At 43.2% G+C, this 14,587-nt stretch overlaps 1 protein-coding gene across 3 annotated transcripts in view; it reads right to left on the bottom strand.

Annotated features, from left to right (window-relative positions):
• LOC120948424 (all trans-polyprenyl-diphosphate synthase PDSS1-like) overlaps positions 1 to 14,587 on the bottom strand; it is a 56,568-nt gene that overhangs the window by 11,093 nt on the left and 30,888 nt on the right. For all 3 annotated transcript variants that reach the window (XM_049605369.1, XM_040364739.2, XM_040364749.2), the window contains exons 3-6: positions 13,552 to 13,704; positions 11,365 to 11,504; positions 9,770 to 9,911; positions 7,141 to 7,230 (exon numbers count right to left, since the gene is read on the bottom strand). In XM_049605369.1, coding sequence (XP_049461326.1) covers positions 7,141 to 7,230; positions 9,770 to 9,911; positions 11,365 to 11,504; positions 13,552 to 13,704 — 525 coding nt within the window. The remainder of the gene's footprint in view (positions 1 to 7,140; positions 7,231 to 9,769; positions 9,912 to 11,364; positions 11,505 to 13,551; positions 13,705 to 14,587) is intronic.

Below are 14,587 nucleotides of genomic sequence, written 5' to 3'. Positions count from 1 at the left end.
GTGCGCACTGTGTGTGTGTGTGTGTGGGCACCTTCGCGGTCGCGCGAATCCAATTTCGTTCCCATTCACCGAGCAACGCCAGCGAGAGAAGAGGTGCGACTACACACTGTCGGCAGCCGTACAACCGGGGCTGGGATGCAGTCGGATGCAGTCGTGAAGCTGCAGCACGCATACACGCAGAGCACACGCGGGGGCACAGACGCACAACAGCGCCATCGGCGCGCGAAATGAAACCGAAAGTTCGGGAAAGATTTGCAGCGAAGCAGAGCGCGCTGATGCTAACGGTGGTGGACACGGACACACCGCGACAAACGGTAAACGCGCGCAGCCGCTGCCTGGCACCAGCCAAGAAAAGGGAAGCCAAACACTGGCCGCTGTGCAAGTGTGCCGTTAAGCGTGGTTTGTCTCACGCTGGGGTAGAGCGTAAGATGCGAGAATGTAGCGAATGTTGTAGGAGTGTATTTGTTTCGGGTTTGGTTTGTTGTTCAGTGATATTTGTGTTTTTAATTATATTTTACAACATCGCATATAATTCTCTGAAGCATTATTTGTGATTGGTTTCAGCTTGCAGAAACAATTAGTTGTTTAAGTTATTTTTGTTTTTAAATTTTACAAATTAAAATTAACACTAGATAAAAGACATGCTTTTGAATGTAAATTCACTCTAAATGTGTATGATCGACTCTTAATTATTATTATTTTTTTATCGGCCCATTGACGGTCAACATCAAATTGCTTAAAGTGATACTTATAATCTTATAAATTTAAATTCTATCATAAAGATCTATCACAACATTTAGTCGACGAATCATACTTTACAGTGCGTTACTTTGTCAGCAAAATTGTTCTCGTACGCTTGGGGCAAACATTTTACACGCAATAATCATACCACACAATTTATCCAAAAATAATAATAAACTAATTGTTCTAATCAAATAGGCATATAGAATTGCTCGAAAAATGCTTGAATTTGGCACAATTGTTGCACAATTTAGTAGAGAATTTATAAATATTTTAAAGCGGATTCATTGACTCATATGAAAAATAGCTGCAATGAAACAATGTCACAAGTTTGAGGTCAAATAAAATATTAGCAATATTATAAAATATTATAAAACTGATAGCAAATGCAACACAAACTGTAGTAATGGTATAGACGTTTTTACCAATAATTCGTGCACTAACTCAAAGCTTCAAATCATTTCTCGATGTTGGTACAACTGGGTTAACAGCATTTCAAGGAGTATACACATATATTTTGCCTAAAAACAAAAAAATCAAAGCGTAAATCCTTCTAGCGCCGTGAGTGGTGACTGTGCGCAATTAAATACAATTGCAATGCATCGAAGCGAATCAATCAAAGACACAACCCTCATCGGGTTTCTAAATCACGATTCCGTCAATGAAGAAACAAACAGGACAGACAGACGGTCTGGTTCTGCCACCATTACTTCTTGCTACTGTAACACTTTAAGTGTTAGACAATTTTTGTCCCCCCCCCCCCTTCTAGGGATACAAGCCCATTTTGTTTACATTTTTTTATGACTGTTACATTTGATAGCCATGGCTTCCCTCAGGGAAGTTGAATGGAACTGTAAACAAACTATTAAGCGATGGAAATGATTGCATTTCTGTACAGTTTTTACGTTGTTTTTGCTCGATGGCTGTTCATATTATGTCTTGATTTCCATCACCGACTCGGGAGAAAACAACACTTTTACGGTGTGTATGGATATGATTTCCGCAAGATGTGAAACAGTGAACAGAACAGATGTTTGCTGTCCATTGGATGGTTTGAGAATTGCAAATTTCACTAGAATAAATGTGGCTCCAATTTTAACGGGTAACAGTGGATTATTCAGTTATCATATAAAATCAATGAAATCCACGTCAAACCATCTAGCCAGCCAAGAGCCGGATGCGACCCGCGTGCCGTACACTCTGCCGATCGCTGGACTAGGGCATTCCTAATGACCGAATAGCCACTGGCGCTTTGCTCGCTCACTTTAATGATTTTTCTATTTTATTGATGTAACATTCATTTCCTCATTACTGTCAGCGCTTAATGGATTGGTTTGGAGCAACATGTTCATCCGTCCGGATGCGAGCGCCGTGGTTTATATAAATATGTATATATTACGAAATTACGAGCGGTGCTTTATGCTTTTGCTACTGTCTGCTGGCCGTACTGTTTTTTTTGTGTGCTAATGGTTACATCAGCGTGCACATCAATGCCTTTGGCAAACTTGTGAAAAAGGGCAGAACAAAAAAGCGTAAGACAATTCAGGAATCGTCACCATTACCTCGTTTTGCAATTGTTTTTTTTTTTTTTGTTTTTGCTCCCCTTGATTTCCCATGATCGTCTCGATTTTTCCAAGACGCGCTTTGAGTTGTGTGTGATTTTTTGCTTGTGTTGGTTCCCTTGCCATTTTTTCTTTTTATCATCACCGCCCGACCTTATTTGTGGCAGTCGCGGTTATGTGTGTACCCCACTGCCCCCCGCGATGACAAATGAGCTGCGATGGAGTTACCCATTGCGTTGACAGGACAGGGACAGTGGTGCGGGTGTGAAGTGAGCGGCGAAAAGACGCCAAAAGATGAACACGCCAACGCGAGCTCCATTGCGTCCGCTCGTGTGCCCTTTGGCACAAAACCATAACCAAGCGTCTTACAAGCAAATGACACGCACGCACAGGGTAGATTCGAGTTTCCTAAATCTTTTTTTTTTTACCTAGCCCGGGGGAAGTTTCACACCGTCCTCCAGCCTCGCGCACAGCCTAATTATATCACGCCATCCCGGAACATAGCACCACCGCCGTTGGAAGGGGTAGTTGAACGCAGAGAAGACAGGAGGAGGGAGGAGGGTGTTAAAGCTGCACCGTCGCTGTACTGTGACACAATCGAATCCATCTTGTGGTGCACTGTTTGCACCTTTTTGTTCCCACAGCGAGCATCTGCACCGGTGACAAATGAGCTTCCGGTTCCCACCAGCAACACCCCACCAGGGGGGTCATTATTGTCGCCCTACGGTGGAGAATTCAGTGTGTGTGTGTATGTTTTTTTTCGGAAGGGTAGCGGCGAGTTCAGCCACAATCAAACCGATCCATCAAATGCCATTCATCTGATTTGTAGATAAAATCCGCTGTGCGTCATCGCACGCCCGCCACGCGGTTCGTCGCTTGCTGTCACGTTGAAGTCTTTCTTATAGCAAAGCCGGCACAGCGCACTTTCTAGCCAGATGTCCATTATCGGGTTCAGGAGCGATTATTTTCAACGGTTTTTTGAAGGCATAAGTGGTATGGACAAACAAGAGAGAGAGAGAGAGAGAGAGAGAGAGAGAGAGAGAGCGTGGGAGAGAGATAGAGATAAAGAAAGACAAAGAGATTGGGAAACCGCCATTAGTCCGTGCGGTGGGCTGAGATTCAGCAGTCCAGCCACCAGTGACGGGTGGTGATGAAATCAATTTATTTGTATCATATTTGCGGTGCGTTGCTTTACTGCTCAAATTAGCTATAATGCTTTAAACACGGTAAAAATAAAGCAGCAACACATTTATTTAAACTGAAATAATGAAATATGGGCACAATAAAAACTGCAATGCCCTTTAGAAGTGGTGAAGGTGGCTCCATTCAAATATCAGCTTTTATGCAGCATTAGCTAAGATCACGGGTCACGAGCAAAAAATGGCGAACAGCACCACTACCACTGCTATCCTACGACAGGTGGTATAACACGTAACTTTGTACTAGCAATCCGGGTATTCCGGCACGAGTTCATGGATCCTCCCGGACTCCGGATCTGAAAAACTGAGTCGCCGATGCCGAATCAAAACCGGATTTGCCACCGCCACTCATAACATAACATATTTACGCAGCGTGATATAACTGTATCGGTTGTAAGCCGAGCTCGCAAGATGGATGGACGGATCGAATGAACAGCATCAACGAAACATAAAAATAAAACGAAAACAGATCGTCGACCGGATCGAGCAAGTTGTGCCGAATCGAAAGTAGCACAAAAAAAAATGCACGCACACACGGACAGGCGCATGCACGCTGGCAAAGCAACTGGAGGATATGTGTTTTGCTTTATTTTCGCACATTTTTTTTTGTTTGGACGAAAGATAAGTTCTCATTTCAGCATTTCAGGAACAATTGTGTATGAGTTTATCTCTCTTTCTTCAATTTTCTCTATTTTTCATTTTCTTTCTCTCTCTTCCTCTCTATTCTCGATTCTCTCTCTCTCTCTTTCCTTCTCTCTCACTCTCTCTCACTCTCTCTCTCTTTTTCATAGAACTGCACACAGAACTGATTCTGAGGCAAAATAAACTGCAAAAGATGCAAATATCGAAAAATCGTCAGCCGGCTGCTTGCTTTCCACAATATTCGCAAACGCCAAGAATGCGTTGAATCCGACCCCGATTTGGAATGGAATTTCCGTTTCTTTTTGCGCGAAAAGAAGAGAAAGGGAAATTTCTCATGACTTGGGACGAGGGCACTCTTTTGCGCGCCTTTTGAAGTGAAAGGAGCAGCAGCGGCATTAGAGGAAACTGCAACAGCAATAAGCCACCAAGACGATAGGGTCACTGATTGGCTCTAGTGATGGGTAAATTGCAGGAATCGAATCGGTCACGTACGAATACAGATACAATAAAGGAATACAGGACTCGTTCGGACTCACATAGACTGGTTCAGACAACTGGTAGGTTGTCTCGGAAGAATCGAGACCCCAACTCATCCAGACTTGAACCCGCAATTTTGGACGAGTTTGGTCAACTCTCCGGAGTCGGATTCAGTTTTTCACTTCACTCCGAATTACCCATCACTAGATGAGACAAAAACTGAAATTTCTTTTTTGTTGTGTTTTGTTTTGTGTTTTGTGTTTTGTGTTTTGTGTTTTGTGTTTTGTGTTTTGTGTTTTGTGTTTTGTGTTTTGTGTTTTGTGTTTTGTGTTTTGTGTTTTGTGTTTTGTGTTTTGTGTTTTGTGTTTTGTGTTTTGTGTTTTGTGTTTTGTGTTTTGTGTTTTGTGTTTTGTGTTTTGTGTTTTGTGTTTTGTGTTTTGTGTTTTGTGTTTTGTGTTTTGTGTTTTGTGTTTTGTGTTTTGTGTTTTGTGTTTTGTGTTTTGTGTTTTGTGTTTTGTGTTTTGTGTTTTGTGTTTTGTGTTTTGTGTTTTGTGTTTTGTGTTTTGTGTTTTGTGTTTTGTGTTTTGTGTTTTGTGTTTTGTGTTTTGTGTTTTGTGTTTTGTGTTTTGTGTTTTGTGTTTTGTGTTTTGTGTTTTGTGTTTTGTGTTTTGTGTTTTGTGTTTTGTGTTTTGTGTTTTGTGTTTTGTGTTTTGTGTTTTGTGTTTTGTGTTTTGTGTTTTGTGTTTTGTGTTTTGTGTTTTGTGTTTTGTGTTTTGTGTTTTGTGTTTTGTGTTTTGTGTTTTGTGTTTTGTGTTTTGTGTTTTGTGTTTTGTGTTTTGTGTTTTGTGTTTTGTGTTTTGTGTTTTGTGTTTTGTGTTTTGTGTTTTGTGTTTTGTGTTTTGTGTTTTGTGTTTTGTGTTTTGTGTTTTGTGTTTTGTGTTTTGTGTTTTGTGTTTTGTGTTTTGTGTTTTGTGTTTTGTGTTTTGTGTTTTGTGTTTTGTGTTTTGTGTTTTGTGTTTTGTGTTTTGTGTTTTGTGTTTTGTGTTTTGTGTTTTGTGTTTTGTGTTTTGTGTTTTGTGTTTTGTGTTTTGTGTTTTGTGTTTTGTGTTTTGTGTTTTGTGTTTTGTGTTTTGTGTTTTGTGTTTTGTGTTTTGTGTTTTGTGTTTTGTGTTTTGTGTTTTGTGTTTTGTGTTTTGTGTTTTGTGTTTTGTGTTTTGTGTTTTGTGTTTTGTGTTTTGTGTTTTGTGTTTTGTGTTTTGTGTTTTGTGTTTTGTGTTTTGTGTTTTGTGTTTTGTGTTTTGTGTTTTGTGTTTTGTGTTTTGTGTTTTGTGTTTTGTGTTTTGTGTTTTGTGTTTTGTGTTTTGTGTTTTGTGTTTTGTGTTTTGTGTTTTGTGTTTTGTGTTTTGTGTTTTGTGTTTTGTGTTTTGTGTTTTGTGTTTTGTGTTTTGTGTTTTGTGTTTTGTGTTTTGTGTTTTGTGTTTTGTGTTTTGTGTTTTGTGTTTTGTGTTTTGTGTTTTGTGTTTTGTGTTTTGTGTTTTGTGTTTTGTGTTTTGTGTTTTGTGTTTTGTGTTTTGTGTTTTGTGTTTTGTGTTTTGTGTTTTGTGTTTTGTGTTTTGTGTTTTGTGTTTTGTGTTTTGTGTTTTGTGTTTTGTGTTTTGTGTTTTGTGTTTTGTGTTTTGTGTTTTGTGTTTTGTGTTTTGTGTTTTGTGTTTTGTGTTTTGTGTTTTGTGTTTTGTGTTTTGTGTTTTGTGTTTTGTGTTTTGTGTTTTGTGTTTTGTGTTTTGTGTTTTGTGTTTTGTGTTTTGTGTTTTGTGTTTTGTGTTTTGTGTTTTGTGTTTTGTGTTTTGTGTTTTGTGTTTTGTGTTTTGTGTTTTGTGTTTTGTGTTTTGTGTTTTGTGTTTTGTGTTTTGTGTTTTGTGTTTTGTGTTTTGTGTTTTGTGTTTTGTGTTTTGTGTTTTGTGTTTTGTGTTTTGTGTTTTGTGTTTTGTGTTTTGTGTTTTGTGTTTTGTGTTTTGTGTTTTGTGTTTTGTGTTTTGTGTTTTGTGTTTTGTGTTTTGTGTTTTGTGTTTTGTGTTTTGTGTTTTGTGTTTTGTGTTTTGTGTTTTGTGTTTTGTGTTTTGTGTTTTGTGTTTTGTGTTTTGTGTTTTGTGTTTTGTGTTTTGTGTTTTGTGTTTTGTGTTTTGTGTTTTGTGTTTTGTGTTTTGTGTTTTGTGTTTTGTGTTTTGTGTTTTGTGTTTTGTGTTTTGTGTTTTGTGTTTTGTGTTTTGTGTTTTGTGTTTTGTGTTTTGTGTTTTGTGTTTTGTGTTTTGTGTTTTGTGTTTTGTGTTTTGTGTTTTGTGTTTTGTGTTTTGTGTTTTGTGTTTTGTGTTTTGTGTTTTGTGTTTTGTGTTTTGTGTTTTGTGTTTTGTGTTTTGTGTTTTGTGAACAATAATAATAACAAACTCCGGCATCATTTCAAGCATTTGGACAATCGCTTACTGGACTGTGCAATCCAGTAATACGGCTACTCTACCACTCACCTGACTAAGAATGTGTGTTACTTCGTCGTGCTTCAGGCGGGCCAACAGCATCGAGGCAACGGCAAGGATGTAGTCACCAGCCTGCGTCACCTATGCACGGAGAGAACAGAGAGTAGAGCAAAAAAAATCGCATGAGTAAGAGGCAGAAAAGGGAAAACTGTGACAAGCATGAAGCGAAGAAAGGCGAAGTAATGGGAAGGAGAAACAAAACAACGATGAGACACACAGGAGACCGCCCCAAAATATGCGTAGCCTCTTGGTGTTAAATAATCGGATCGGATGATGAAACGAAAAGTTCCAAGGCTAAGCATCGTATTTCGGGAACGAGCCGCAACACAAAGAGAGCTAAATGTCACGCGTTCGTTGGAGTAATAAGACGTTGAGATTTGTCCATCCAGAAGCAACTGATTGGACCACAGAATTGAGTTTGAAAATCCTTAAAAACCTAGAGAACTAGCAGTAATGCATGCATAACTCCAACACAGATGGTCACGCTCCTACGAAAACTGGATCACAATGCGTTAAGGTGTGAGACAGCCATCTTCGCACATAGCCACATGGTCCACAATCGAAAACACAAACAGCAACATAAAGCACGCACAATCGGACATGCCGCGACGTGGCGCTTTCTTTTCAGCAGCGGATCGGTATCGCCTCAAACAAATTGCCTCCGCTCGCCTCTCTGCTGTGCCTGGTGTCCGTCGAGTGCCCGGAGTGCACAATCGCTGCAATTCAATTTTAATGGGTCGTAAATTCACTTTCCTGCCCGTGGTTGGGCAAGTGCACAGACGTCGGATGCCACACGTACGGGCCATTTACTGACCCCTTTTTCACGCCGTTTTTTGTTTGTTTGTTTTTGCACACCTACTGCTCTCTCGTGCGCTAATGTTTCAATTGAGGGGTCCAGTGTTTCGTGGCGATCTTTCTAGCTGCCGGTACGCTTAATTGCCTACCATAAAGAGCGTCGCAGTTTGTGGACAGACGCGGTGTGCATTTTGGCAGAGGTTCGATGCACGTTCAAGCAGGTGTGCGGATGAGGAAGCAAACAGTCACGCGAACGACAATTTTTGGGGCGTGTACATTTTTATTTGAGGTAACTAATCCAAGCCGGCGCTGTTTAGAGGTGAAAAGGGAAAGAAAGACATTGGCTGGGGCGATGAAATTTTCATTCCAGGCATGTAGTATGGACCATCGCGTATTAGTAGAGCCTTTCTTCTGGTGTTTTATAAAGATTGACGTTATCTACTTCTCGCGGTCCCGTGGTACAGTCGTTAACTCGTACGACTCAATAACATGCGGCCGTCATGGGTACAAGCCTAGAATGGACCGTATCCCCGTAGCAAGGATTTATTATCCAGCTGTGTGGTAATGAATTAAACTTCGAAAGCCTGTACAGGCCGGCATGTCCGCTTAGGACGTTAAGCCAAATAGAAGAAGTTATCTTCTTGTACGAAGGATAATTAATGCGCCCAATATCATGTTCAGTATTGCTGTTGAGCTGTCACTTTCATACCATTTAAGTTTGAGCTCTTGAATCATTCTCATTTGTGGGTAAAATGAATATACCAGACAATTGTTGGATGATATTACTAATTTTAACTAATTTACTAGTTATTAAGTATATTACATTCAAATGATTGCGACAGTGGTAGTTTGGCGCATTTTTCAATAAATAAAAACTAATGACAGCTCAATAGCAACATATAAGATGTCCAAGCCTGCCTCCGTGCAATTCAATATCTCATAGAACGACCCGAACAAAACAACAACTCAGCATGTCAATACAATCATTGAAAACCCCTTTATAAGCAAGGTCAGCCCCAGCTGGAAGGCTGCCGATGCGCAGAATACCAAACGGACGGCACTCTTAATTGCCGCTCCCAGCCGCTGCACTGAACGTGCCGCCGCCGCCAGCCATTTCGAGCCAAGCCAGCTTCATCCATCATCCAGTAGCGCGCCGTGCCCGTTTCTTCGCCCGAAAACAACGCTCTAACATCGCGTTTCCGTTTCCGTATTGCAGTCACGATCCGGTTGTTAATCGATTGTTCGAGCGTATGTTTTCGCGCACCCCCCCCGCCCCTGAGGCTCGCGATGCCGTCGCGATGAGGATGCGCGCGTGTTGGCGTTACACCAACGATTCCATCACGTATCCCGCGAGGAAGTGTGCAAGTGTGCGGCGACGCTTTGTTGCTTCCAAATTGAAATTATAACGCCGCACCGCGATGCAATCCTCACCAGGCGGTATCCGGGTTGGGTGATTATTGTTGTTGTAGGGAGATCCTGGTACAAGATTTGGGGAATTCCCCAACTCCGACGAATCTTCGCGTGAAGATCTTAAGTTGATCAGTGGCATCGCTCTCCTCGATCATGACATGTGTCGGTGATGGTGCAACTGACGTCAAGCGGCAGAATGATACCGGACAAGCGATGCTGGAACCTGGAGTCGATGTTAAACCTGCAACCAAAAGCTGTCATCCAGAAATTCTACGACTATCTTTAATTGACGTCATCCGAAAAAGAAAAACGCGGCACAATTCTACACTCAATCACGACGAATTTGCGTTTGTTTTAGAGTAGCACTTAGAAATTCAGGGAAAGGGATTGATACTGGGTGTGAAAAGATGCTTACCTTTTTGTGGTTCCACAGTACGTTGACGCTTGGCTTACCCCGCCGGGCAAACGACTGGTCGATAACGTCATCGTGCACTAAGCTGGCAGTGTGAATCATCTCTGAAATCATTGCTATCTGTCGCTGAGCGTTCATTACGTCACTACGATGTACAGGGCGGGCAGTTGGCAGTACGGAAAAGCGAGAAAATAGGAGAGAAGAGAGAAGAAGAGAAAAAAACAACAGTGCATCCGTTAGTAGCGTTCGGTTCGGCGCAGGTTGCGGTTGAGTCAGACGTGAGGCCGGGCCCATGCCATACCGGACATTACACCGGTTGGGCGGGACAGACACCTGCCAGGGCTACACGCCGTCGGGTGTAAATTATTAAATGTATTATGCTAATGGTCGACTCATCGGAGACAAGCTTTGTAAAACACCCTCAAAGGCATGCTAAGAAGCAAGAATAACAAATATATTCAGAAACTAATGCTGCCAAGAACCGCAACTTCTTCCCTTTTCGCCCTATTTCCAAAGAAACGTTCTTCGCGCGACGGTATTTTTTGCTTCGTTTTTTTTTTTGAGAGCGTCCAATTTATCGTTGCTCGGGGACAGAGCTGAGAGGCGCGAACCCTAAAATCTGTGTGCCATAAATATGCATGAGCCAGTGTCTTGCCTGTGTTTCTGAGATTAGGCGCGGTTTTCGCAGTGTCCGGGTTGTAAGCCGCGCGGAGCGCACTGGCGGCGTCGATCTCACCAATAAAACCTTTTGTCATCTTTCGCGCGGAGTTTTGTGCTACGGAATGGACATCTAATTGGTGGTTGGTTTCCCTTGTTCCCTAGTTTTTCCTTCCCTTTGCTATCACCAGCACAACAAAAAGGAGCGCTGAGGAGGGCGGTTGAAAAATGATCCAACCTAGCATACCAAAACGAGTAGAGGAACGAGTTCCCTGCCGAGTTCGTTCTGCTTGGAGCCCACCCTTTTGGCGACGACCGGATTTTATACGAAAAAGCTACAAAACGCCCAAAAACAAGAAAACGAGTATATTTCTGATGACACGAACAAGGTAACTTCATCAGACAGCAAGCAACAGGATGCTTGATGTCCCTCTGTTCAGGAATTCTTCGGTTAAAAAAAAATCAATGACCCAGAACGTCAATGACCGGGCGGATGATTGCGGAAGAATGTGCCGATACCAGGCTGGCAGGCTGCTTTTGCAATAAATTCCACACGCTATCGCCATCGGGCGACATTGCACTTTGCACTTTATCCCTGCATCGACGCGTGCATCTTCGTACACGCGTTCCGGTTCACCTTGGAAGCATACAGTACCCCCCCGCCAGTACGTATATTGCCCTCTAATTTCTGCAGAGTCGAAAAATAGCAAAACAAAAGTCAAGTCGCTCTCCCCTCAGCGCCGGCAGACTGTAAGGGTCACGGTCGGCAGCAGAAGAAAACCGGCGCGTTATCTGCGGGGTTTTTTTTTTTTTTGCTCAGGGAAAAAAACACAATCCGCGCGCGATCGTGTGTATGTGATTTTCTTGCCCTTTTTTTTGCTTTGCTCTCTCCGCCGACCGTTTCCACCTAGTCAAGTATTAATGAGCCCGCCGCTGCGTACCTGTTTTCGTTGTGCATGTGATAGTTCAGTGCCTTCGCCATCAGTATTGCAACCATCGGGCGGAAAGCTTTACCCTGCCCGTCGAAGTAGTAGACGGCAATTTTGTTCAGCTCCTGGTGATTTGTCGCGCGGCTGATTTCCTGCAAATGGAAGGTAAAAAAAAAGATTGAAAAGAAATGAGCATACCAAATTCAGCAGAGGATACAAAGAAGTACAAAGAAGTACAAATCACAAGAAGTACAAAAGGTCTAAAAGTCGTCACTCGAAGGGTCTTAAAGAGCATGCTCTAGCATCACCAGGGTGAAACCAGTCCTACTGCCCTTTGCAGATTACTACCATTTTCCCAATGCTTGGCCGATAATTGTAGCGCTGTGATTCCTACCACAAGGGGAGCAATCCCGGAAATTCCCCGGAACGGCATGACGCTACAGCAGACAAAGATCCTAGTTCAAGGCAGGACCTTCCTTCCTCGGAACCTGCTTCTCGCACGCGGGGATGTTTCACCAATCAAGGCAGGCGGAAAATCCCACCATTATGACGGTGCGACGACATCCTCCAAGCCCCCGGACGACCCTTGCAAAGCCCTCTCGCAAATGGAGTTCGTTGCCGTGACCATGAAGATGAACGTTGGCCCCAGCCTAGCAGCAGCAGCAGCAGCAGGATGCACACACTCATCCGTCATCTAAACGAATGAACACGTTCGCAATGTGACGCAGTTGACGGTCTTCCCAAATGCGCCCGAAATGTTTGAAGTCACCCATGCAAGATAGCGGGCCTAGAGCTCAATTATGCGACACTGACACGAATACGCCCTAAATCGATGATCTCAGTGCCGGCCGGATCTCCGAGACCTTGGCATAGGGGCACCAAATGTTTCCAAATTCCAAAATCCTGAACGCATCAAATGTTTCTAAAGCCTTGAAACCGCCTAGACCACGCCTGTACTACTGCTCCAACAACAACAACAACAAAAAACCGTCGTTGAATATCAAACAAACCATCTTGCACACCCGCCCGATTGTCCCACGCCCTATACTGTCCCCTGATCACTCGCTTTTAGGCGATGTTTGATTTTTGTTTTAAGGGACTCTTTTTGTTCCTTCACATTTTGGATAGCAGTCGTCATGCCTCACGCTGTGCGACCATGATAATGTGATAGGACTTGGTCTTTGAGGGTATTGCAATAGTATATCAGAGCAGCCTAAAACACCACAACAAATTCAAACTTTCCCAACGCCACAAACACTTGCTCCTCTTCACTGCGTCTTCTATTTTAGCAACCTTTTTTTTTTTCAGGTCAACCGATTGCTGCTGCCCGATATTGAGGTTGATAATGATGAAGATGATGATGATGATAACTTGCCTCACGAGTAATCAGTTTGGCCCGAAACAACATTCCGAAATCGGGGCTTCGGATTGCACAAATACGAAACCTCAAAATTTCAAAACAGTGATAGCGTCTAGAGAGCGGTTTATTGGAGGACGAACGAGAAAAAAAAGGTCAATGGAAGGAGAGACCAAAACCAAAACGAATATACATATTCGATCAGCTCCATCGTCCGATTCCGTCGTATACGCCGGGAGTACAAACGTTCCGTTAGGCGCGCGCGCACGCTGTTCCTTGGCGGTATAGCCTGTACGGGAGAAGAAGCCGAAAGCTAATTCATACAGCAACCACACATAAGAGGCACACACGTACACGCCAAATTCGTCACACCGGTCAAGACGATGCGTGAAAATATGCCGCCGAATGCATTATGCTGATAAAACATCGACCCCTTCATCGTCTTCGACCAACGCCAATTCCAAACCAAGCTGCCATAAATCGTGTCGTCATTAACTCGCAATAAAAACGAGCCATCACAAATTAATTGTAGGGCGCTCGATTGCGAGCGCCTGTCGTACGAGTTTAGCATTATAATTGATCGCATGCTCGTCCGAATGCTGTGTGTTTGTGTGTTTTAAGAACCTAACATACACACTAGCCAAAATTGATTGATTTTACGTGTGTTGTCTGTCTATTTTCTAGTCCTTTTTTGCAATTGGCGACAAACAACCGGTTGTTCAAGATTGATGTGCAAGTCGGGACCGACGAGCATCTCTTACGCTGATGTATTTCCAAAATCACCATAACTTGTCGGAAAGAAAGACGGGCCTTCTTTTCTCTCAATGTTGCAAGACACTTACCTGCCTAATGTCCTCAAAGATATATTTCAGCTCGTCCTCCAGCAGTATGTATGGGTCGATGTTATACTCCCGTATCGGGCCGGCCGGTTGCTGTGTGTGGACGGAGCTGTATCCCCGCATGCAGGGATGGAGGTTCGCTGTTGCGCTGCATTTCTGGAAAGCAAAGGGAACAGAAAAAAGAACGTTACGCACGTGTCATTAGAGTGCTTGTGTCGTGAGTATGCAATAGATACCCCTCCTCATAGCCATATTCAACATAATTTAAACGCCTTATTTAGTTACGAGTAATTTGGGGTGGAAGTCGTGGATCAGTCCACTGGATCCGAACTAAACTGAACCGAAAGAATTTGAAATCTGATTTGAATTTGCAAATTCCGGGTAAGTTCGGTCGAGTTTTAGACGAGTTCGGATTTCGATTCTTTCGAGCCAACCTTCCTTCCTTCATTTAATTTCATTATTGTTTAAACATTTCCCGTACGGGCTCGTTCGGACTAGTCTAAGCGAGCCCGAACGAGCCCGGATCTGTATTCCTCCGTGTCCCTTCCGCAATGCTCTGTACTCGTTTCGTGGGCCTTTGGTAGACACCGAGTGCACGAGAGCACAGGCGGAATTTCAGGTTTCTTCTGCCGTGCCTGCTCGCTCTCACGGAATACGAGCCGTCCTCAGCCGATGTATGGCTGGGCCAGAAGTGCGACGGGAAGATAAAATGATACTCAAAATCAAAAAGGCAGATCAGCTTATCGCTTTTACTACTGGGCCTCTAAATTCCAACACTCCTCCATTAAGGGTGAGGTCTTCTATTTTATTTCGGTTTCTTATTCTGAGTTCCGAAAGCCAACACCGCCCGAGCTCGAATTGGATGAAGGTCTCGTAGCGCTCGGTCGCCCGTTAGCGTATCATAAAATCAACCAAAAAACCGGACAGGGCCGAGAGATCGTCCTCCTAGATAGTTTGATAGTTTTATATCATTTCATTTTAGTTAATAACACTCCCCCCCCTCCCTCCCTCCTTCCTTCCTTCTTCTCTCGTTTACACG

Source organism: Anopheles coluzzii, chromosome X (assembly GCF_943734685.1).
Source record: "Anopheles coluzzii chromosome X, AcolN3, whole genome shotgun sequence".
NCBI classification, from domain to species: Eukaryota; Metazoa; Arthropoda; class Insecta; order Diptera; family Culicidae; genus Anopheles; species Anopheles coluzzii.
This window is presented reverse-complemented; position numbering and strand designations above follow the sequence as displayed.